This window comes from Orcinus orca, chromosome 20 (genome assembly GCF_937001465.1).
Source record: "Orcinus orca chromosome 20, mOrcOrc1.1, whole genome shotgun sequence".
In the NCBI taxonomy this organism is placed as follows: Eukaryota; Metazoa; Chordata; class Mammalia; order Artiodactyla; family Delphinidae; genus Orcinus; species Orcinus orca.
In genome coordinates this window covers 17,731,131-17,757,534 of record NC_064578.1, presented here as the reverse complement: position 1 = coordinate 17,757,534, position 26,404 = coordinate 17,731,131, and the positions used below count along the sequence as shown (strand labels likewise).

The window sequence follows — 26,404 nt, the reverse complement described above, 5'->3', positions numbered from 1 at the left end:
ATGCCTCAATAGAGCTGTTAAAAGTTTTTTGAAATGAAAAAAAGAAGCAAGTCACTTCTCCTTGCAGAACCCTAGAAGGACTGCAGGCACCAGATAAGCTCTAAAGATGGAGCTGAATTTAGAGCTTAAACCAGCTTGAGGGCTTCCCTGGTGGTGCAGTGGTTGAGAATCTGCCTGCCAATGCAGGGGACACGGTTCGAGCCCTGGTCTGGGAAGATCCCACATGCCGCGGAGCAACTGGGCCCATGAGCCACAACTGAGCCTGCGCGTCTGGAGCCTGTGCTCCGCAACAAGAGAGGCCGCAATAGTGAGAGGCCTGTGCACCGCGATGAAGAGTGGCCCCCGCTTGCCACAACTAGAGAAACCCCTCGCACAGAAACGAAGACCCAACACAGCAAAAATAAATAAACTAAATTAATAAACTCCTACCTCCAACATCTTCTTTAAAAAAAAAAAACCAGCTTGAAAGGCTCCACAAGAGGTAAACCCTTTGACTTCTTCCTTAACTTTGTACAACTACCTCCCCTCCGCAGCAGAAGACTGGAGGTTTATTCTTGAGAGAGGTTGAACCCAAATACTCTGAACTTGGGTGGTAGTAGCACACTGCAGAACGGGAGGATTAAGTCGATGCCTGCAGACTCAGCAGTAAGGCCTCAGCTCCCTTGCACTCAGTTGCCAGAATGTTGGCAGCAGGTTTGCACATCCCCATAGGATTATTGTGACAATTAAGTGAGTAAATACCTGTAATATGTTCAGAGCAGTACCTGGTAAATAGTAACTGCTTAATGTTATCACTAAATTAAATAGCTAAATAATTAAAACTGGTTGCCTCTAGGTTCAGAATCAGGTGGGGAGAAATGGGGTAGGGCACTGCCATTTTTCATTATAAACTGTCAGGAATATTTGGCTTTTAGAATTATGTAGCTTTATAAAAAATTTTAAGTAAAAAGTATAAGTGTCTCCCATTGTCTCCTCAATATACATAAATTCTAGAACAGGCATCAGTCACATAACTATCCTTGTGGCTGGCAGCCCCATAAAATCACAGGAAATGAATAGTAGGGGAGGAGCTGTTGTCCAAAGGGGTATAGTGGTTTCGTTGTTACAAGGTTTGGGGGAAAGGGTACTTCATAAATGACAATAACAGCTGGCTGTCAACACCAGTTAACAGCTCCCAGGTTTTTTTTTTTTTTGTGGTACGCAGGCCTCTCACTGTTGTGGCCTCTCCCGTTGCAGTGCACAGGCTCCGGACATGCAGGCTCAGTGGCCATGGCTCACAGGCCCAGTCGCTCCACGGCATGTGGGATCTTCCTGGACTGGGGCACAAACCTGCGTCCCCTGCATCAGCAGGCGGACTCTCAACCACTGCGCCACCAGGGAAGCCCCCAGGTTTTTTATTTTACATACAAACTGGAAGTTTCTTTCTTAACAAAAATAGGATCATACTACTTGTTTAGCAATATTAAATAGATAGAGAAGAGGAATTTAGAAAAAGTTGGAAGGCTAGATAGTGTTCTGTTCCAGCAATTTAACAGTATATTTGTGTGAAATAGAAGCTTCCTATAATCAAGGAGTGCTTTAGAAAACTCTTTGGAGGCAAAACAGGTGGCCCAAGATGGTAGATCCACCAGTTTCTCTGGGAAAAGCCAATGTCCTTAACTTCTAGTAATCAATAAGTTCTTAGGCAGAGAGGGTGGTGAAAATTGCCATTACCAGCATGGTTCATTACAGTAAGTGGAACTTTTAATAACCTTTCTAGTTTCCTGCCTTGCTCCAAAAGACAAGTGTTAACAAGCCGTTCTCCTGACTTTAAGCCTGCAATAAAGATTCTAGCATAGCATGTGATTTGCCCAGAGAGTTAAACATGCAAGCTTGCATATTTAGACTTATCTCAGCCATCCCATTTTCAAAATGATTTTTCCCTTTTGAGCCATTAATCCTAAATGTGCATGTGAGTGTGTGCACGTGCAGGTGTGTGCATGTGCATGTATGGGTATGTGTAGGCTGTCTTTTATTCAAATGTGTTTCTACTTAAGATGATTAATCCAAGCCCAGTTAAAATGATGCCGACCAAATTAATTCCATTTAAGGCTTAGTTGTTAGCCAAATGCTATGTAAAATCTTATATATGAATAATCTTAATCCTTTAAAACTATTGGATACTTTAAAAAATGACTCTGGATCGTTTGTGTAGATTGTTTGAGGACACTGAATTCTAAATAAAATTAATGCCTCTTCCCCCTTTCTTTGCTTACTAGAACTAGACTGTCAAAACGGGGGGAAGGAATCATTGAAGAGCAATCCTCATTAGGAGAAGCAGATCTAGGACACTCTAAGATGGTCAGAAAGTAACAAATGATTTTTCATTTTAATTTCCTGGCAAAATTCATGAAAAGTAAAGGAAGGTGGATTGGGGTATTAAAAGATCTGAGAAAGTATAAATGGGCTTTCTCATTTATTGACTGTATGGCCTTGAGCAGATCGCCTCTTTAAGTCTAAGATTCTTCATCTGAAAATGAGGACAAGAGTACATCCTAAAGTTGATAGGAGACCTAAATGAGCTTGTGCATGTAAAATACTGAGCACCATGCCTGCTACATGGTAGCAGTTGTTCTTGAAGCTTCTTGCTATCGTGATGTTGATGAGGGAAAAGATGAGGAGGTAGATGTAAGATGTAAAGAGAATTTTGAGATTTTTTTTCCCTTACTCCTCGCTGATTCTCAATTCTATTTCCGTGGTAGGTTGTGGACTTTGTAGCAGCAACCCTGCAGCGAGCATGTGCAAGCTTGGCCCACCAGGCAGAGAGCACTGTGGAATCACAGACACTGAGCATGTCCATGGGGCTGGTGGCCGTCATGCTGGGAGGAGCCATTCAGGTGAGTTGCAGATGTGAACCAAACTTGAAAGGAGGGAGAAGAGAAGAGAAAAATCTGTTGCTTCCCTTTCATACCCTTGTGAGAAATCAGAATGGTTATTGCACACAGGAGAACCAGGATAAACAAGTCAGGTTGTTAATAAGAATCCTCTCCAAAGTGGAGGATAAGAAAACTGTTAACACTTCCACCTTGTTACCTGGGTAGACTTCCCCATCAGTAAGGTAGGGCCCTTTCTGACCTGGCACAAGCTGGATTTGGAAATACCTGGCACAGTGTTTTGCATCTTTGGTGAACGCTAGATTCTCTGGCCCTCACTGTAGTGGCTATCCAAAGCTCAGCCCTTGTCCCTACTGTTGTAGTCAGGGGAGAACCTTTGTAACCTGCTGGTTGCTTAGGATTCCATGTTTTGAATAGTTTCATTTTAGCACAGGATCCATTGTTCAACTCATATCATGTAGCATGTTAAAGCTTTGTTTCTAGTGCATGTATCTTTTATATAATTTTAAAATTTATTCACTCAAAAAATATTTATTGCCTACTTGTTATATGCCAGATTCTGAGCTAAGGTGCTGGGAATAGAGCAGTGGACAAATAGACATGGTCCCTACGCTCATGAAACTCAAAGCCAGTGAGGGAGTCAGACATTAAATAACTATTTCAAAAAATATAATTAGAATTGAATGAAGTACCTCAAACGAGAAGTGGAGGGTACCAAGAGAACATAACATCTAACCTAGGCTGGGAAGGTTTCCACTGAGGACACGCATATAAGTCTAAGCTAAGACTTGTTGCATAGGAGTTTGGGAGTGTGTACAGTGCAGATGGAGGAAACTCTCCCAGTTAAAGAAACATCATGTACAAGGGCTCTGGGAAGCAGGAAAGAGCTTGGTATACTTAAGAAACTGATAGAAGGCCTGAGTAGCTGAGTTTAGAGACCAGGGGTCAGAATAAGGTGGAAAGGTAGGCACATATGTGTGTGTGACATACCACATTAGGTTAGAAGACCGCAAGAAAGCAGAATAGGTTTAGTGCAAGTATTATGAAATCTGATCTGAAGTCAAACTGGACATAACTCTTAGCAATGAGTAGGGAAACCCTCAGGGAATGGATTTTTGAGTTTGAGGATTAAACTCTGATACTGATGCTTGGTATATTAGAATTTGACTCTCTCTAGGCTGTCCTTAAGAAGAAAAGAAATTTTATTGGGGCCTGTTGTTAATGTGAAACCCATTTCTTGGTAGATTTACTTAGCACTCCTAATTTTATATTTCCCAGGTAGTTTGAAAAAAACATGGTTGGTTCAGTTGCTAGAGTCATATTATAGTCCTGCTGTTTACAACTGTCAAGGAGAAGTTCCCCAATGGAATAGTTTTTCTTAAGTTATACTGTTATTGGATTTAGTTGAACTGATTGGTTTGTGTTTTTCTGGTAGAATATTGATTTGAATAGTCTTTATTTCCATAGTTGAGAGTGTGCTTTTTTTTTTGCTTTTCTTTTTTCTTATTTAAAAAATAGAAATATTTTTAAAATAAGAAATAGAAATAGAAATTCAAACCGTATCCCAAATGGAAAATAGAACACAGAAATCTCCATTTCCTATTTGAGAAGCCCATTGTTTGGGGGCTGGCTATGTAAATTAGTCATATTCTAACAGAGACTCACCTGACTGATGCAAATGTACATCCTTTACCTGTCCCTGCCCTTCCATGAGCCATCCTGACTCACTGATTATATCTTGATTCCTCTGACTTTGCACTTAAAGTGAACATAAACACATCACTCCTATACTTTTGCCCTAGACCTATTAATTTTTTTTCCATTTGATTCAAGGATTTATAAGTGGCTTCTATAGTAATGCTAGGTCTTCTGTCTTTGTATTAAAAAAAAAGTCACAGTTCTGAATTATGTTTTCAGATGATCATTGGCTAGGTTGTTGCTTCAGAGTCTAGAAGATTACATTGTGTTCAATACCTATCCCTGATTAGGATTCATTGTTTTAACTAATGAAACAGGATCTAACAGAATTTGAACGCTTCTTTCTTTCCTTTCTAATTTATGTAATTAAGATGATTATTAGAACATAGTGTCTAGAAAGAGGAGTTGATTTGGAGAAAGTGTAGGTTTAAGACTGCTAACTAGACAACCATATTTCCAAACTTATTTTTTTCTAAATGTCAGGATTGGTCACCAGTAAAAGTATGTTGGTAACTTGCCTGTCCCCTCAGGAAGCAGTTTCTGCATGATGTTCCAGGGCCCATAGTGTCCTCTGAAGCACTGCTGCGTGGAACAGACCTGATCTTGGTGGGGCTGGGACTTTGAACACAAATCTTGAGATCTCATGCCACTTTTTCTGAGAGTGTCATAGAATGAACTCATTCAAGAACTATTTATCAAGTGTCTCTTTTCCCTCATGGAGTTTACCTTCTAGTGGTTGTGATTAATCTGATGAATTCTTTTTTTTTTTTTTTTTTGTGGTACGCGGGCCTCTCACTGTTGTGGCCTCTCCCGTTGCGGAGCACAGGCTCCAGACGCGCAGGCTCAGTGGCCATGGCTCACGGGCCTAGCCGCTCCACGGCATGTGGTATCTTCCCGGACCAGGGCACGAACCTGTGTCCCCTGCATCGGCAGGGGGACTCTCAACCACTGCGCCACCAGGGAAGCCCTCATGAATTCTTAATTTTAAAAAAAGATTTATATTTCTATATCTTGTATGTTTACGTATGGCTCATTATAAAACAGAGCATGCTATGTGCTGGCTTCAAACAAAAGTAAAAGTACCACTTGGAAAATAAATTCAGTGACATTGTATATAAGGACCCAGACATATAAGCTGCTCAACTAAATATCTGAAGAAACATAGATGATATACAGAAATGAGAACACAAAATAAATGTAAATGTTTTTCAGAATTAGGAATTTTTAGGTTAGCATTTTATTGCTGGAAGAGACTCTTGGATTCTTCCAAAATAGTGATTCTCACTGCAGTAGGGTAAGGCAGAATGAGGGTGTGTATGCCCCCGCAGGGAAGCTTTGTAAAGTCTCATGTGGGGCTTTTTCAGTGTACACATGCCCTCCTCTGGCTGTCACCCGATTTCTCCTCTGCTTCCCTGCGAAGACACACTCTCTCCCACCACCCAGCTGGTCCAACACCCAGTTTTTTTAATTTTTGTTTTTGATTTTTAAAATTTATTTATTTTTGGCTGCATTGGGTCTTTGTTGCTGTGCACAGGCTTTCTCTAGTTGCGGCGAGGGTGGGCTACTCTTTGTTGCAGTGCGCGGCCTTCTTATTGTGGTGGCTCCTCTTGTCGCGGAGCATGGGCTCTAGGTGCTCGGGCTTCAGTAGCTGTGGCACGTGGGCTCAATAGTTGTGGCTCGTGGGCTTAGTTGCTCCGCAGCATGTGGGATCTTCCCAGACCAGGGCTCAAACCCATGTCCCCTGCATCAGCAGGCGGATTCTCAACCACTGCGCCACCAGGGAAGCCCCAACTCCCAGTTTTTTAATTTGAGAACTTGCAGAAGTTTATAACAACTCACCATCTAACTGTTCCACTCCTGACACCCTGAAAGAAATCACAGATGTGAGCTGACATAACACTGCTCATTCTGTTCCTGAAGCATTCCAGAAACTCTAGGAGCGAGACAGCCAGATAAAGGAATCTGTCACTCACTTGTGGGTTGCTCCTTCAGGCCTCGGGGCTTTTACACAGAATTCTGAGGTCTGGATGTGAGATCTGTGCTGAGAAGCAGTGACAGGAGGAGCATTGAGGGCTTTATGGTCACTTTTCAATTTTGATAGTGGTCCTTGGTGACCCTTGAAAAATAATTAATACTTAGTGCTTCAGTTTTGTCATCTACCAATTAAGTGAATATTACTTTATACCTCAGAATTTTTTTTTGAACATTTATAAACAAATAGTTGACACCTGTAGTCTTAGATTTCCCTGATTATTCTTACAGTGGGAAATCTGTAGGCTTATGAAGCTGAAGGAATACATAACTTTCACTGCCTTAGAAACTATTAGATTCAGAATCCACCTACCTGCCCATGGTGATTAGAGAAGTTACCTAGTTGAATAAGGTGAATCCCACAATGACTAAGAAGTTTGAAAACAGGGAGAAAAGGTGGTTGGGTTTTTTAAAAATAGACTTTATATTTTAGAGCAGTTTTAGGTGCACCGCAAAATGGAGCAAGAGGTACAGAGATTTCTTATATGCCCCCTGCCCCCACACACGCACAGCCTCTCCCACTGTCAACATCCAGACCCAGAGTGGTACATTTGTAGAATCAGTGAACCTACATGGACACATCATCATCACCCACCGTCTGTGGTTTACATTAGGGTTCACTCTTAGTACTGTGCACTATGGGTTTTGACAAATGTATAATGACAGGTATCCCCCATTATAGTGCTGTACCTAATAGTTGCACTAACCCCAAAATCTGCTGCCTATTCATCCCTCCCTCCCCCTAACCTCTGGCAACCACTGATCTTTTCTAGTTGCAGAGAGCAGGGGCTACTCTTTGTTGCAGTGTGTGGGCTTCTTATTGCAGGGGCTTCTCTTGTTGCAGAGCATGGGCTCCAGGCGTGCAGGCTTCAGTAGTTGTGGCACGTGGGCTCAATAGTTGTGGCTCGCGGGCTCTAGAGCGCAGGCTCAGTAGTTGTGGCGCACGGGGTCAGTTGCTCTGTGGCTTGTGGGATCTTCCCAGACCAGGGATCGAACCCATGTCCCCAGCATTGGCAGGTGGATTCTTAACCGCTGTGCCACCAGGGAAGTCCCAAGAATTCTTTGTATATTTTAGATAATTGTCCATAATCAAAACGTGTCTTTTGCAGATACTTTCTCCTAGTCTGTGCCTTGTCATCTCTTTCTCTTGACATTGTCTTTTGCGGAGCAGAAGTTTTTAATTTTAATGAAGTCCAGCTTATCAATTATTTCTTTCATGGATTTTTTTGGTATTTCACCTAAAAAAGCCATCGCCATACCTGAGGTCATCTAAATTTTCTGTCTTATGTTATCTTGCAGAAATTTTATAGTCTTGCATTTTACATTTAGGTCTATGATCCATTTTGAGTCAATTTTTGTGATAGTGTAAGGTCTGTGTCTAGATTCATTTTTTTGCATGTGAATGTCCAGTTGTTCCAGCACCATTTGCTGAAAAGTTGGTCTTTTCTCCATTGTATTGCCTTTGCTCCTTTGTCAAAGATCAGTTGACTATCTGAGTTAGGAGTGATATCTGAGTTAAAATAAATCGGGGTGCAACTTCCTATTCTTGTCAGGTGGGCATTCCAGAATCCCAGTTCATCTCACAGACCCGAAATTGGGAAGGATTTCAACCTTATTTTGCAGATTTGAAAACTGAGGTTCAGAGGATGGAAATAACCCTGTCAAGGTGCCACAGGGAGTTAGTGGAAGGATCAGGGAGTTGGAATCCAGGTCTCCTGGGGACCAGTCCAAAGCGTCCTTCTTTGCAGTTTTAGGCATTGCGTCTCATTGTTGCAAAGTTCTGCACAGTGCTCGGCATCTACCCAGGCACTCAGTGCATCAAAAGGCAATTTATAAGGAATTAATTTATAAGGCAATTATTAGAAGGCAAGGGGGTGCCAAGGGCCATCAACTTGAAAGCACTCATTTGGGCATAATATTTGCTGAGAGGAGAATAAAGCCTGCTATAAAGAATATTTCCTTGGATAATTAACTTTGTTCACCAGTTGCTCTAACAACCATCAACAGAAATTTCATCCTTGTCTGGGCTGGGATCAGGAAAATTGGCAATGTCGGAGAAAGAGCAGTGGAAAGAAAGTCAGGAGGTCATGCCCAGTTCTGCCATTTCTCAGTTTCTGGAGCTAAACAATTTCCCTTTCTGGGTTGCCTGTAAATGGTGATGTCAGACTAAATAACCTTTTTTTTTTTTTTTAAGGTTTTATTTATTTATTTATTTATTTGGTTGCACCAGGTCTTAGTTGCAGCAGGCAGGCTCCTTAGTTACAGGAGGTGGGGTCCTTAGTTATGGCTCACAGGCTGCTTAGTTGTGGCAGGTGGGCTCCTTAGTTGTGGCATGCAAACTCTTAGTTGCAGCATGCATGTGGGATCTAGTTCCTGGACCAGGGATGGAACCTGGGCCCCATGCATTGGGAGCACAGAGTCTTAACCACTGTGCCACGAGGAAAGTCCTGAGGTCAGACTAAATAATCTTTGAGATCCTTCAAAGAAAAAAATTAGTTGACTATATTTGTGTAGGTCTATCTCTGGGCTCTCTATTCTGTGCCATTGGTCTATTTGTATCTTTTTAAGAAGAAATTGTTGTAACAGAAATGAAAAAGAAGGGGTGGCGGGAGGAGAGGCAGCGGCCAGGCAGCCCAGCTTCGCGAAGGCTCTCAGGCGCGCCGCGGCCCACAGGCACCTGGCATGTACCCGGCACGCGCCCGCGCCGCCGTCACGATGCCCAAGAGGAAGGTCAGCTCTGCCGAGGGCGCGGCAAAGGAGGAGCCCAAGAGGAGATTGGCGAGGTTGTCAGGTAAACCGACTCCTGCAAAAGTGGAAATGAAGCCAAAAAAGGCGGCAGGAAAGGATAAATCTTCAGACAAAAAAGTGGAAACAAGGGCTTCCCTGGCGGCGCAGTGGTTGAGAGTCCGCCTGCCGATGGAAGGGACACGGGTTCGGGCCCCGGTCCGGGAGGATCCCACATGCCGCGGAGCGGCTGGCCCCGTGAGCCATGGCCGCTGGGCCTGTGCGTCCGGAGCCTGTGCTCCGCAACGGGAGAGGCCACAACAGTGAGAGGCCCACGTCCTGCAAAAAAAAAAAAAGTGGAAACAAAAGGGAAAAGGGGAGCAAAGGGAAAACAGGCTGAAGTGGCTAACCAAGAGACTAAAGAAGACTTACCTGCAGAAAATGAAGAAACTAAAAACAAGGAGAGCCCAGCTTCTGATGAAGCAGGAGAGAAAGAAGCCGTCTGATTAATATCAGACACCTGGTCCTGTCAGTGGTCCCTGTCTCCCTTCTTGTACAATCCAGAGGAATATTTTTATCAACTATTTTGTAAATGCAAGTTTTTTAGTAACTCTAGAAACACTTATAAAAAGGAGGGAATCCCACCTCATCCCATTTTTTTAAGTGTAAATGCTTTTCTTTAAGAGGTGAAATTGTTTGCTGGTTGTTTATTTTTTGGTACAACCAGAAAATAGTGGGATATTGAATATGGGAGGCTTTGATTGTCTTGGGTGTCAGCTTAACATTCCACAGATGGAGGGTAGCTTTTCTATCCTATAATACAAAGCATACTAACTGGCAGTTTGGAGTCAGTTGTGCATTTAATGTCTTAAACACTTTAAATTACTTCTCTTCCCATGTTGTTTTTGGTAGAATTGTTTCCTAAAGCAAACCATTCACCCCTCGATCTTGGCTTTCCTAGGCAGAATTTTGTGCACTCTGTAACATCTTTGGTCGTGGTAGTCCAGTTCTTCTAGTAACTGTTAATGTGCTGTGAATGATTGACAATTTGAGTATGTAGTGTATATGATATTAAATTGTGAATTAGTGGAACTTATGATGTAACAGCATATCAATATTTGAAGATATTGGTACTTGATATCCTGTGAAGGAAAATTTGCCTCCAAATTTTAAGCTGGAAAGTCACTGGAATAACTTCAGAAAAGAATCACAACTACATAATTGTTTAGATTTTTGGTACGTATGTTGAGAACTGTGTACAAATTGAAATGTCTGTGTACTGATCCTCAAAACAACCAATAAAATCTCAATCATGAAAGAAAAAAAAGGAAATGAAGGCTTCCATGTTGGCACAGTGGTTAAGAATCCGCCTGCCAGTGCAGGGGACACGGGTTCAAGCCCTGGTCCGGGAAGATCCCACATGCCGCGGAGCAACTAAGCTCGTGTGCCACAACTACTTAGCCTGAACTCCAGAGCCCATGAGCCACAACTACTGAGCCCACGCACCACAACTACTGAAGCCCACGCGCCTAAAGCCCGTGCTCTGCAACAAGAGAAGCCACCGCAATGAGAAACCCACGCACAGCAACGAAGAGCAGCCCCTGCTCGCTGCAACTAGAGAAAGCCCGCGGGCAGCAACGAAGACCCAACGCAGCCATAAATATATAAATAAATAAATAAATAAATAAATCTATTTTAAAAAAAGAAATTCAAAAAGAAGATACTTTTATACATACACTTTTATATACATATGTACATAAAAATGTACATATTTTTTACATACACTATAGATATAAGTAGATATTCCCATTTCAGATGCTTAAAGAAAAAACAAAGGTCCATGATACTACAGAGGCATTGAACGAAGTCTAGCGTAATGATAACACTTGCATAATTATTCTAAAATGTGTTTTCCAGTTCCACATAGATTCTTGATAAAATTGACCCTTTTCTTAGGTGACATATTTTTATGGTGAAATTCTACAGGTACAAACCTGACATATACCTCAAGTTTTCATTTACTTGGGAGGAAAGTGGTAGAGAAAATGAACAGTAACAATCCTGTGGAAGTATAACATGAGAATATTATATAGGTTCTGTGAAAACAGTTGGTCAATTGATTGGTTGGTTGGATAATGAAGTGCATGAAAGAGTAAGTAATAAATACCCTGCCTTGTTCTAAAAAGGATTTAAAACATGCAAGGTTTTCAAATGATCAAAGCTTCATGAAGCTTCATATGACAGTTTTTCTAGTATTCTCAAACAGAAAAGGATCACCACTGATTCTTGTTTCTTCACTGACCTCTCGTGCACCTTTCCTAGTAAGGCATGATTAGAACAAAGCTTCTGGAAAGAATAAGATCTTACGTAGTTTTCACTCCCATTTTCTAGGAGAAATTCCCTTCTGCCAGTTATCATCCCAGTCCCTTCCAGACCTATGATGCCCTTGTATGCTAACCAGCCACTTTATAGAAGAGCTTTATTCGTTCAAGTGAGACTGTGTAAGGTTTAGGTAAGAGCGTGGACTCTAGAGCCAGACTTGTCTGCTTTTTTTTTTTTTTTTGGCTGCACCATGTGGCTTGCAAGATCTTAGTTCCCCGGGCAGGGATTGAACCTGGGCCCACAGCAGTGAAAGTTCAGAGTCCTATGGACTGCCAGGGAATTCCCAAATATATATATTTTTATGCTTTTTTAATTTATTTTTTATTTTTTGGCTGTACTGTGTTGCATGTGGATCTTCGTTCCCGGAACAGGGATTGAATGCATCCCCCCCTGCAGGAGCCAGACTTGTTGAGTTCACATCTTACCATCTTCTAGTTGTGTGACCTTAGACATGTTACCTAACTGTTCTATGCCTCAGTTTCTCCCCTGTTTACCCATCTCTTTCTCTCTCTCTCCTGCATTGGGTCTTTGTTGCTGCGTGTGGGCTTTCTCTAGTTGCAGAGAGCAGGGTCTACTCTTTGTTGCAGTGCACGGTCTTCTCATGGCAGTAGCTTCTCTTGTTGCGGAGCACGGGCTCTAGGTACGTGGGCTTCAGTAGTTGTGGCGTGTGGGCTCAGCACTTGTGGCTCGTGGGCTCTAGAGCGCAGGCTCAGTAGTTGTGGAGCATGGACTTAGATGATCCACGGCATGTGGGATCTTCCTGGACCAGGAATCGAACCCATGTCCCCTGCATTGGCAGGCAGACTCTTGACCACTGCGCCACCATGGAAGTCCCTCCCCCCATTTAAAATATAAATAATAATAGTAACTAGATCATAGGGCCATGAATATGTATGTGTATTTTTTGTTTATTGTATTTATTTTTAAAACATACACATAGCACTGTGTATCAGGCACTAAGTACTTTGCTAATATGAACTCATCTTTTTATGGCAAAAGGGACATGAAATTAAAAAATACAGTAATACAATAAAAATCAAAACATAAAAGAATTTCACCATACAACTGGTTAATGCAAATTAAAATAATAAGCAGCCATGTTTTGCCCATCAGATTGTAAAAATTAAGACTAATTTTATGCGGGGGAGTGGGGAGGGAAAAAAAGAGTAATAATTTGCATTACTGATATATGTTTTTTAACTTAGAAAAGTACCTGCACAATATTCAATAAATGTTAGCTGTAATTATTCGACCATAGTATGAGAGTACCAGACTCAGGCTATATGCTGATTACACCAGGAACAAGGTTTCATTCCTACCCCTTTTTCTCAGGATCTGTTGCCTTGTGCTGAGGTCATATTAACATCCGCTATGTTAATTTGGATTTGGCATTTTTCATTTCATTTTATAGTTGAAGTCAAGTGAATTTGCCATTCTGAAGCAATTGCTGCCTCTGTTGGAGAAGGTCTCCAACACATACCCTGACCCTGTCATCCAAGAACTCGCCGTTGATCTCCGCATCACCATCTCTACCCACGGAGCCTTTTCCACTGAGGCTGTCAGTGTGGCTGCCCAGAGTACCCTGAACAAAAAGGATCCAGGAGGGAAAAGGGAAGAGCAGCAACAAACCAGTCATGAAAGATACAGCAATGTGTCTTACAACCACCTTGAACGACAGCGAAGCCATTGCACATCCAACCAAACAAGCCTGACACCTAATGCTCCACTCATTCCTCAGGAAGTCCGTGAGCCCAGCATCACTACAAACCAGAAATCAGGAAGCATAACCACAGAACAGCTCCAGGAGGCTCTCTTATCAGCTTATGATCCTCAAATTCCAACACGGGCTGCTGCCCTGAGAACTCTTTCTCGCTGGATAGAACAGAGAGAACCAAAAGCCCTTGAGATGCAGGAGAAGCTTCTCAAGGTGAGTAGAACACCACACACACGCATATGCACGCGCACACACACACACACACACACGGTAAGACCACTTTCCAGGAGCCTTGACTTGTATCAAGCACTGTCCTAGGCCACCCTTGGGGAAATTGTAATTGTTCTATGGAGGCAAGACTCAGACACAGGAAAGACTTAGATACACATGAGACTCAATTGAACACGAGCAGAGTGTCAGGACTTTTACAGGCAAGAAACCCTGTGGACAGTCAGGAGAAGGAGAGAGTTGAAAATCTGGAGGAAGTAGATCTTGACATGGCTTCACAAACTAGTAACGTTTGAGCCAATGAAAGAAGACCCTGAGCAAATTCTCAGAGCAAATTCCTTTTCTGGTAGATAAGGCCACTTTCAACACTGTGACCAGCCAAGATAAGCCACCTGTTTTTTCTGGGCCCCTTTCAGAGGGGCTTTGGACAGAACTGGGTCCCCTCCCCACTTTCCCTCCATCACAGTGAAAAGGCTGTTCTTTATATCGTGGATTTATATGGGAGACTGTATATGCTTAGTTGGGGATCTTTTCCCTTTTGTGGAAATTGTCCTGACTTCAGTATGGGTTAGAGATTAAGAGCCAAGGGTCTAGAGACGACTGATCAAATCGCAGATCATTTTCTTGGACAAAGTCACTTAAACTTTCTGAGCCTCAATTTTTACATCTGTAAAGTAAGGATAATTGTAACTGGACGCACTTTATGTTGAAAGATTTAAAATAAAATAATTTGGGAATTCCCTGGCATCCAATGGTTAGGACTTGGCGCTTTCACTGCCGGGGCCCCAGGTTCAGTCTCTGATCAGGGAACTAAGATCCCGCAAGCCGCACCGCACAGCCTACACAAATAAATACGTAAATAAAATAATCCATGTAAAGCATGAATTATAGTGGCAAGCACATAATGAGCACCCAATAAAGGTTTAGTAGTGTAATTATTACTATTATTTTTTCCATATACTCTAGCCATTAGACTAAGAATTATAATTCTGATTGAAAACATTTATTTTTAGTCACTAAGATTTTAGAACCAGTAGTGTAATGATAACTTCTGTTTATTGAGCCAGGCCCTATGCCTTTCAGACATTATCTCTAATCCTGGCAATGACCAAAATACTAACATTATCCTCATTTTATAGATGAGAAAACTGAGGCACAGAAATGTGCCAAGGATTTGCTGTCATTGAAATGTTGCTGAAAACCTCAAATTATATATCTCCTTTGAGTAATCATTAAAAATATGCCTTCACACACCTATTTAGATGGTTGATGCTATGAACATCTTTGGAGTTTTCTTTAGCTAACTTAACTTTCATCTGCTATATATAATTGGTCATCAAGTCCTGTCAATTCTTTTTTCAAGAAGTCTTTCAAATCTATCTGTTCCACTTCATTCCCATGGCTACTACCCTGGATTAAGCTTCTCTTACGCCATACATGATTTCTACCCCTTCCAACCTGGCCATCTTCCCAACTTAACTAATCTTGAGCTCTCCCTAACATGCCACAGATATGGAGACCAGCAGTATCAAGTTGATATCAAGAATTGCTGTTCCTGTAAAGGACACATCACTATATATGGAAAGACACCCCCCCTCTTCTAGATACCAAGCAGGAAGGACATGGGCATATGGCCACTGTCTTCCTCTGGCCCTTCTGTTAGGGCCTAAGCCTAACATGTCAACTGTCATATCTTCTAGATAAGCAGTACCCACTGCGGTTGACGTGCCCTGGTGGGTTCCTAAATTATGAGATGTGTTGAGAGTAATTTGTTACTGATGTCAGTTGAAGTGCTGAAATTTGCAAAAGATATTTAAAAATAGAACAGATTCAAGGTTATCCCAATAATATCTCCATCTTGCACTTGCATTTCCATACACTTTCTGAGTGCAAGAGAAAAGGATCAAATTATAGCAAGTGTGCCATTAATTGGACATAACCCCGAACCTGGCCTCTGTGTGTCAGGGCCTGTAGTCTGTCAGGTCATATCTAAGAATGGGCTATCCACAGTGGGCTATAGTGGAAAAAATGTTGAGGATTGTTCTTCCAGATTTTGGCTTCCATGCCTATTCTTGGTATATACTCAACAACTTCAAGAAGTTCTCCCCTATAATCGCTACCCTCTTTTAGCTATTATAACAATGGGACTTCAAACGTATATACTGTTTTCCCCACAAGATTCTGAAGTCAGACCGATATCTCGCTACAACAAAGAGGAAGAAAAGCATTTTTTTTTTTGAGGCTGCTCTGAGGGTCTCTTAAATCTTGCTTGCTGTTTGTGAATCATATCACTACTGTGTTCTGTGGTTACAGATATTCTTGGAGAACTTGGAGCATGAAGACACCTTTATATATCTGTCTGCCATTCAGGGTAAGTTAGTCCTGGTTAAAGGACTTTGAGTTTGTGGACCAAAGATTATATCATGTATGTTTGCACAAAATCTCTAAATTCCTAGAGCCACAAACTGTTAGACATTTTGTCCCTCTTCCTGTCTCCTAGCTAGGACTTGATTTCAGTCATGATAATAATATTCCTGGAGAGTTCCTAAAGGGGTCCTAGAGAGTTTCAGTATCTCATAATGATAAGGAAGCCTTTATTTATGCTTACTTATCATTCTATAGATTAAATCCCATTTCCTCTAATTCAAGGAGGTAAAGAATGGCTCACACGTGAGCTCTCATTATGTTGGCCTTTTAGGAACCTGACTGCTGTCACTGTGCACCTTTGTCCTGTCTTTGTATTTATTTATTTATTTATTTATTTTTGGCTGTGTTGGGTCTTCATTGCTGCACATGGGCCCTCTCTAGTTGAAGTGAGCAGGGGCCACCCTTCATTGCAGTTCACGGGCCTCTCATTGTGGTAGCCTCTCCCGTTGGGAGCACGGGCTCTAGGCGTGAGGGCTCAGTAGTTGTGGCACACGGGCCCAGCTGCTCCATGACATGTGGGATCTTCCCGGACCAGGGCTTGAACCCGTGTCCCCTGCATTGGCAGGCGGACTCCTAACCACTGTGCCACCAGGGAAGCCCTGCTCTGTCTTTAAGCTAAAAGAATCTCAGGATATATAATATTTCATCATCAAAACATTTTTTGCAATAATTTTATTTCTCTTTTGTGATTCTTTGTTGTTCTCATCTCCATTAATTTGTGGATTTCAAATCTAGAGAGAGGCCTCATGAAAAGGGGTAAGAAGCAGACACGGTGAGAAGGCAGAATTAGCTCACAGTTTCTCTTGGCTCCATCAGCGTGGTGTAGTCCTCAGGGGCTGGGGGCTGGAGATGGATCACCAGGATGCACCACCCTTTCCCCTGCTTCTCAGCTGTATGAACTTTGGCAAATTACTTAATCCCTCTGGGCTTCAATTTCTTACCTGTAAAAAGGGAGCTAAATAGGAATGTAAAATGGTACAGCTGCTTTAGAAAACAATCTGGCAGTTCCTTGAAAAGGTAAATGTAGAGTTGTTACTTGACCCAGCAATTCTAAGTATTCACCCATGAGAAATGAAAACATATGTCCACACAAAAACTTGTACATGAATGTTCATAATAGCCAAAAGGTGGAAACAATCCAAATGTCCACCATTTGATGAATGGATAGACAAAATGTGGTATATATTTACAATGGAATATTATTCAGCCAGAAATAATAATGAAGTACTGAGACATGTTACAGCATGGATTAACCTTGAAAACATTATAGGTGAAAGAAGCCAGTCACAAAAAACCACATATTGTATGGTTCCTTTATATGAAATGTCCAGAATAGGTAGATTTATGGAGACAGAAAGTAGATTAGCAGTTGTCTAGGGCTAGGGAGAAAGGGGAAAGGTTTGGGAGGTGATAGCTAAAGGGTACAGGGTTTCCTTGTGGGGTGATGAAAACCTTCTAAAATTGATTGTGGTGATGTTTGTACAGCTCTGTTAGTATGCTAGGAACTACTGAACTGTATACTTTAAATTGGTGAATTTTATGGTATGTGAATTGTATCTCAATAAAGCTATCACCAGAAAAATAATAAAATAAAATTTAATGAGGATAAGCTGGGACAAAGTGAGAGAGTGGCATTGACATATATACACTACCAAATGTAAAACAGGTAGCTAGTGGGAAGCTGCTGCATAGCACAGGGAGATCAGCTCGGTGCTTTGTGACCACCTAGAAGGGTGGGATAGGGTGGGTGGGAAGGAGACACAAGAGGGAGGGGATATGGGGATATATGTATATGTATGGCTGATTCACTTTGTTATAAAGCAGGAACTAACACAACAATGTAAAGTAATTATACTCCAATAAAGATGTTTAAAAAAAATTTAATGAGGAGGAGAGGGATAAAACTGTCAGAGATTAAGGAGATTAAATATTATATGATAGATAGGATCCTGGAACAGAAAAAGGACACTAGAGAAAAACTAAGAGAATCTGAGTAAATTATTGACTTTAGTTGATAATGAAACGTCAGTATTAGTTCATTAATTATGATAATGTACCATGCTAATGTAAAACTTAATAATAGGGGCAACTGGGTATGCAGTATATGGGAACTCTCTGTGTATCTTCTCAATAAATCCATAAATCTAAAACTATTCTATCATTAAAAGTTTATAAAGGGGGCTAACATTAAATGAGTTAATATCTTGAAAGTGCTTAGTGCATATTAAATGTTCGATATGTTAGCTATTATGATTTTAATGTTATCATCATCATCATATCACTACTATTTCTGTTGTTAGATTGCTAGGTAATAATGTGGTGATATGTGTAACTTCTCAGAGCTAAAGCTTGAGTAGGTCGATTCTGTCTGGTAGTTCCTGCTACATGATAGATTACTGCAACACCCAGTATTATTTATTTATTATCATGTATTATCACTCATTTATTATCATTCATGAATCTGTAGACAAATGGGGTTCAGCTGACCTGGTCTGGGCTGGGCAGCCCTGCCACTCCCTGCAGGTCGGTGGGCTGCAGTAACTCTGCTACACCTGTTCCAGATGATCCCGGGTCCAGGGCCTCCCAGGGCGCATTTGTGTGGTGATGGCAGAAGTGTATGAGAGCAAGAATAAACTCGAGAGGCCTCTTCGGGGCTAAGCTTGGAACTGACAACCTATCGCTTCTGCCTCATTCTGATGGCTAAAGCAAGTCATGTGGCCCAACCCAAAAGTCAAGGGATGGAGAAATATACTCTGTCCCTTTAGTGGGACAAACTGCCAAGTCACGGAGCAAAGGACATGGATGCAGGGAGGGGTGGAGAATTGAAGCCGGTAATGCAGTCCTTCAGGCAAGGTTCTCTGTGAGCACAAAGGCACGTGCGGCTCCTTACTGGCTACTTATTTCTTGGTGTAGTTTGGGTATCCTCTATGCAGACCTGGAAGTTGAAACTTAAGAGAGAGTTCAGAGGGGAAAGTGTACAGCAATGAAGGCCTGAGCCTTGGAATTCATTCTTTACTCAACAGACATTTATCGTGCACCTACTATATAGTACAAAACACTTTCACAATGAGTTTCATGACTTAGTTAAAAAACAAGAAGACATTCTTCAAAGGAGACAAAATAGGGCTTCTCTGCTGGCGCAGTGGTTGAGAGTCCGCCTGCCGATGCAGGGAACATGGGTTCGTGCCCTGGTCCGGGAAGATCCCACATGCCGCTGAGCGGCTGGGCCCATGAGGCCATGGCCGCTGAGCCTGCGCGTCCAGAGCCTGTGCTCTGCAACGGGAGAGGCCACAAAAGTGCGAGGCCCGGGTACTGTGCAAAAAAAAAAAAAAAAAAGGAGACAAAATAACCAGTCACAAAGATAAAAGAACAGCTAGGCAGAGCAGAAGAGTGGAGCATGTCCAGAGAGAAAGTAATTACAGGCAGCTGAGAGGTCACAGAGACCAAGAACTGAGATAACACTGAGGGCTCGATGGGACTCAGGAAGCCACATGACAATGAATGGCACTTATGGAAATCAAATAAATCAATGAGGCAAGAACCTAAAATGCTGATAATTAATAAGTCAGAAAACAAGTCATCCTGTACTTTTTCCAGGAAACTGTAATACTGTCAAGGAGATGTTTCTCACTGATTTTTTTTTTGCACAAGATTTTCAGGAAGCAGTGGTGTGTCATTCTCATACAGCAACATTGCTGTTTGGAATAAGCCTCTTAGCTGATTAACCCACTGAGCTCATTAGCCTATAGGGTCTGCTATAAAAATCACAACTGTTGGTTTTGTGTTTGTTTTTACTAGTTTTAATTGGTGTGCTGATCAGTTAGTAGCTAATTTGGGGATGAAGGACGTGGGAGATAGAGGTCTAATTTCTGTTCTCTGGGCCCCATGGCACACAAATTTGAATTAATTGATGTTTTTGGTGTTTGTAACATTCACTTAAAGGCCAAGGCCCTAGGTGAATTTCCCATTAAGGAAGGAAAGAGCTGAATTTTCCCACCTGCATTGCCAATTTCATTTGCCCAGGCCTAAAACTCCAGAGCCAAGCCATTCTAGATGCCCAGTCAGACAGTCAGACAAGACCAGCCCATGTGTAAATGTCCTGTAGTACAAGGGGGCTTGGCTGTGGTTTGAGTAGCATTAGTTTTGGGGAGTATGAGTAAGTGTGTGTATAAAGTCTTACTCTTCTAGGCTGACTGAATGTTTCCATGGAAAAGTTACAAGGTATCCTTTGCTTGCTTTATTTGTTATTTTGGATCTCTTTTGTAATTTCTCACCAACTTTGTTTGCAGTCAAGGCACAGAGCAGAGGGGAATTAAATAAGCTCATTCATTCAACAGATATTTATTGATGCCTGATACAGGAATGTCTGATGTACATATTATCTGTACATCACAACAATCTGAGAACTAAATTCCCTATGAGTTAAAATTTAATTTTATGAAATACTGCATCTCTTTTTAGTCCTACTGAGAAAGTGATGGTTGACTTAGTTCTCATAGCAGCTGCTCCCAGACACTCAAGGCAGCTTCTTCGGGCAGAGAATTTTATACAAGTTGCTGAGTTCCACTTACAATCCAGAGTTTATAAATAGAACAGTTAATCTTAGACCGTGTCCTTTAAGTGTCTCTCCTTTTTAGACTTCTTATATACTCTTTTTCTCATTGTTTTATCATCATCATCATTATATAAGTTAATGCATTCTTATTGTTTTAAAAACATTTAAATGGCAAGAAAGTGTATAAGATAAAAAGTGGCAGTCTTTCTCTTCTCCAAAATAGGACTTAAAATATGTCCTTAAGAGTCCCATAATGGGGACTTCCCTGATGGCACAGTGGTTAGGAATCCACCTGCCAGTGCAGGGGACACGGGTTTGAGCCCTGGTCTGGGAAGATCCCATATGCTGTGGAGCAGCTAAGCCCGTGCGCCACAACTGCTGAGCCTGCTTTCTAGAGCCCACGAGCCACAACTACTGAGCTTGTGTGCCACAACTACTGAGCCTGTGTGCCACAACTACTGAACCCACGTGCCACAACTACTGAAGCCCCCGCACTCTAGAGCCCATGCTCCTCAACAAGAGAAGCAACCACAATGAGAAACCCGCGCGCCACAATGAAGAGTAGCCCCTGCTCAACGCAACTAGAGAAAGCCCATGTGCAGCAACGAAGACCCAACTCAGCCAAAAATAAATAAATAAATAAAAATTTTTAAAAGTCTCATATGACTTGAGGATATGGGGAGGGGGAAGGGTAAGCTGTGACAAAGTGAGAGAGTGGCATGGACATATAGACACTACCAAAGGTAAAAATACATAGCTAGTGGGAAGCAGCCGCATAGCACAGGGAGATCAGCTCGGTGGTTTGTGACCACCTAGAGGGGTGGGATAGGGAGGGTGGGAGGGAGGGAGACGCAAGAGAGAAGAGATATGGGAACATACGTGTATGTAAAACTGATTCACTTTGTTATAAAGCAGAAACTAACACACCATTGTAAAGCAATTATACTCCAATAAAGATGTTAAAAAAAAAGAGTCCCATAATGTATATTTGATGTTTGGGGCATTTTCCACATTTCAGTCTTAAAATAGATGTTCAGTAATGAATGTGATAAATAAATACATGATCTTCAAATAAGATATTATAGCTAAGTTATTTATCTTAGTGTGCATCTGCTTGTGTGTCCTCGCAGTCACTTTTAATTATTTAAAGAACATTTTGAAAGTAACACCAGTGATAGATGCATTTCAGGGATCCAAGTGATCCCCATCGGTGTCAAAAGAATCTTTGGACGAAACTACTAGGCTCGTGGAAAAAAGGAAAGAAACCCTAGGCTCTGAGCCAAGCATGGGAGGGAAAAGTATGCCAGTGTGTGTAGTGAAGAGAATCTAGACATCTTGACATGCTTGAACAAATTGCACTAACTCTTCTACCCTTTTCCTTTCACGGAAGAGTTTTCATTTCTGGCAAGAGAGCCAAGGGGAGGGAAGGCAAAAGGCCTGGAAGGGAGGAAAGTAGATACAAGGTGAAATTGTTTTTTACAGAGTTTCAAACTGAGCAGGGTTACAAGTCTTAATTTGTCAGACTGAACTCCCTATCCATTCTCAGATTTCTACTTCAAATAAACTAAGTTGGGCAACCATTAACTGAAAATAATTCTATCCCTTGAAGGACCATCTAATTGGATCGGGCATTGAAATTTGGAATGTAGTCCTGTGACGTTTATCATCTCCATTTATGTCCTTGAAATGGGAAGATTTCTTTTGTGTCCAGACCTTGTACCACCTAACTAAAAAATGGGCATTTAACGAATGTCTGTCATATATGCTAGCTCAGTAAATTCTTGAAGTAGTTCTGGGAAATAGACATTATCCCCATTTTTAAAACTTCTTATTTGAGATTTAATTTACACACCTGAAATTCACCCATTTAGAATGTGTAATTCAGTGGTTTCTGGTATATTTAGAGATTTGTGCAACCATCACCACTATCTAATTATAGAACTTTTCATCATCTCAAAAAGAAACCCTATATCCATTGTCAGTCATTTCCCATTCCTCACTCCCCCTTGTCCCTGGGAACCACTGATCTACTTTTTGTCTCTATGGATTTGCCTATTCTGGACTTTTCATAATATAGAATGTGTGGACTTTTTTTGTCTGGTCCTTTTCACTTAGCATAACATTTGTGAGGTTCATCCATGTTGTAGCATGTATCAGGACCTCATTCCTTTTCATGGCTGAATTATATTCCATTGTACTATTGATTAACCACATTTTGTTTATCCATTCATCAGTTGATGGACATTTGAGTCGTTTTTACTTTTAAGCTGTTATGAGGAACACTGTAATGAATATTTGTGTACAAGTTTTTGTGTGGACATATGTTTTCTTTGCTCCTGGGTATGCATGAGGGAATGGAATTACTGGGTCATATAGTAATTCTATGTTTAACCCTGTGAGGAACTGTCAAACTGTTTTCCAAAGTGGCTACACCATTTTACTTTCCCATGAGCAATGTATGAGAGTTTCAATTTCTCTATATCCTGACCAATACTTGTTATTGTAGAAGATCCTTTTATTATAGCCATATTAGTAAGTATGAAGTGGTATCTCATTGTGATTTTTTTTTTTTTTTTTTTTTTTTTTTTTGCGTACACGGGCCTCTCTCTCACTGTTGTGGCCTCTCCCGTTGCGGAGCACAGGCTCCGGACGCGCAGGCTCAGCAGCCATGGCTCACGGGCCTAGCCGCTCCACGGCATGTGGGATCTTCCCGGACCGGGGCACAAACCCGTGTGCCCTGCATCGGCAGGCGGACTCTCAACCACTGCGCCACCAGGGAATCCCGGCAGGCGGATTCTTAATCACTGCACCACCAGGGAAGCCCTAAAATTACTTAATTTAAAATAATACAAATTATGAGGCTGTGTAGAAATGGAACCCTTATACACTGCTGGTAGAAACATAAAATGGTGCAGCTCCTCTGCAAAACAGTCTGGCAGTTCTCAGAAGGTTAAACACAGTTCCTGTACGATCCACCACTTCCACTCCTAGATATATACCCAAGAGAAATGAAAACATATATCCACACAAAAGCTTATATGTGGCCAAAAACTAGTGTCGACAGAAAAAAATGCACAACCTAAAAGTTAAGAATTATGTTTTATTTGATGGGCTTTCTGAGAACTTCAAGCCCGGGACACAGCATCTCAGATAACTCTGAGAGATTGCTCTGAAGAGGTAAGGGAAGAGCCAGGATAAATAGGAGTTTTTGCAACAAAGACCAGGTAGTTGGAACATCAAAAGATTACTGTTAATTAAAGAAAACCAGATATGTCAAGTTATGGAATTTAGTGCTTTTCTATGTATACGAAGATGCAAGAGTCTGGGCTCACTGGAATCATTCCCTTGACATGCACCTCAACTATCTGGGGCCAGCATCCTGTGCTTTCTCATCCTGAGTCTCCTCAAAGTGCACCATCAGGGGTGGCTGCAGCTGGGGTGGCTGCAGCAGTTAACTGCTAGATGGTGGGCTTCCTGTTTCTATTCTATGTTCCTCAGGGCTCATCATCAGGGAGGCTGTAATGTGATGGCTTGATGGCTGCAACATCCTTTGTTTACTGATAGGGCAGGCAATATTTTTCATTCACAATAGAAGCAACCTAAGTATCTACCACCTGACGAATGGATAAATTAAATATGGCATACCTATGCAGTGGAATATTATTTAGTGATAAAAAAGAATGAAGTGGACTCCTGGTGGCGCAGTGGTTAAGAATCCACCTGCCAATGCAGGGGACATGGGTTCGAGCCCTGGTCCAGGAAGATCCCACATAACATGGAGCAGCTAAGCCCGTGAGCCACAACTACTGAGCCTGCGCTCTAGAGCCCACGAGCCAAAACTACTGAGCCCATGTGCCACAACTACTGAAGCCTGCATGCCTAGAGCCCATGCTCTGCAACAAGAGAAGCCACTGCAATGAGAAGCCCACACACTGCAACGAAGAGTAGCCCCCACTCGCCACAACTAGAGAAAGCCCACATGCAGGAATGAAGACCCAACACAGCCAAAAGAAAAAAATTATTTAAAACAAAAGAATGAAGTACTGATTCATGGTACAAAGTGGATGAACGTTCAAAATATGGTAAATGAAAGGAGCCATACACAAAAGGCTGCATTTTGTATGAAATGTCCAGAATAGGCAAATCCATAGAGATAGAAGGCAGGTTTGTGGTTCCCAGAGAATGGGAGGAGAGGGGAATGGGGAGTGACTGATAATGGATATGAGGTTTCTTTGGGGAGATGATGAAACGTTTTGGAATTAGATAGTGGTGATCATTGCACAACCTTGTAATATACTAAAGATCACTGACTTATATACTTTTCTTTTTTCAGTGTTAATAGTTTATTAATTCTCTTGCATCCATTCATTGCTTCATTTAACAAACACACCTCTAGTGCCACCAGCTACGCCAGGCTGTGTGCTAGGTTTGGGAGATACAAAAGTAAATCACATATTCCTCTCTTAAGACACTAATACATTGTAGATATGGTCACATAGATAATTATAAGATAATGAAAAGCACTACAATAAAACTGCATGAAAGTATTGAGGGAGTCCAGAGGAGGCAGTAGCAAAGATCAACATGAAGGCCCCAAAATCTGGATCTCTGAAATTTTTGTTAGAAATGTTGTATTGTCTACATCAGATCCAAAGTGCTGTTTTCAACAGGAGGCACGTCATCCCTCTCCTGATTAATTTTTTTTTAACATCTTTATTGGAGTATAATTGCTTTACAATGGTGTGTTAGTTTCTGCTGTATAACAAAGTGAATCAGCTATACATATACATATATCCCCATATCTCCTCCCTCTTGCGTTTCCCTCCCACCCTCCCTATCCCACCCTTCTAGGTGGTCACAAGGCACCGAGCTGATCTCCCTGTGCTATGCGGCTCCTTCCCACTAGCTAGCTATTTTACATTTGGTAGTGTATATATGTCCATACCACTCTCTCACTTCGTCCCAGCTTACCCCTCCCCCTCCTCGTGTCCTCAAGTTCATTCTCTATGTCTGCATCTTTATTCCTGTCCTGCCACAGGTTCTTCATAACCATTTTTTTTCTTAGATTCCATATATACGTGTTAGCATACGGTATTTGTTTTTCTCTTTCTGACTTACTTCACTCTGTATGACAGTCTCTAGGTCCATCCACTTCACTACAAATAACTCAAATTTGTTTCTTTTTATGGCTGAGTAATATTCCATTGTATATATGTGCCACATCTTTATCCATTCATCTGTCGATGGACAGTTAGGTTGCTTCCATGTCCTGGCTATTGTAAATAGAGCTGCAATGAACATTGTGGTACATGACTCTTTTTTTTTTTTTTTTTGCTGTACGCAGACCTCTCACTGTTGTGGCCTCTCCCGTTGCGGAGCACAGGCTCCAGATGCACAGGCTTAGCGGCCATGGCTCACGGGCCCAGCCGCTCCGCAGCATGTGGGATCTTCCCGGACTGGGGCACGAACCCGTGTCCCCTAGCATCGGCAGGCAGACTCTCAACCACTGCACCACCAGGGAAGCCCATGAATCTTTTTGAATAATGGTTTTCTCGGGGTATATGCCCAGTAGTGGGATAGCTGGTCGTATGCTAGTTCTATTTTTAGTTTTTTAAGGAACCGCCATACTGTTCTCCACAGTGGCTGTATCAACTTACATTCCTACCAACAGTGCAAGAGGGTTCCCTTTTCTCCACACTCTCTCCAGCATTTATTGTTTGTAGATTTTTTGTTGATGGCCATTCTGACCAGTGTGAGGTGATACCTTATTGT

The 26,404-nt window shown here is 41.8% G+C and overlaps 1 protein-coding gene across 1 annotated transcript in view; it reads left to right on the top strand.

Moving 5' to 3' along the window:
• The window catches only part of TANGO6 (transport and golgi organization 6 homolog), a 177,481-nt gene that overhangs the window by 58,994 nt on the left and 92,083 nt on the right, over positions 1–26,404 (top strand). The window contains exons 12-14 of the mRNA XM_033434253.2: positions 2,742–2,876; positions 13,120–13,635; positions 15,964–16,021. Of these exons, the coding sequence (XP_033290144.1) occupies positions 2,742–2,876; positions 13,120–13,635; positions 15,964–16,021 (709 nt within the window). The remainder of the gene's footprint in view (positions 1–2,741; positions 2,877–13,119; positions 13,636–15,963; positions 16,022–26,404) is intronic.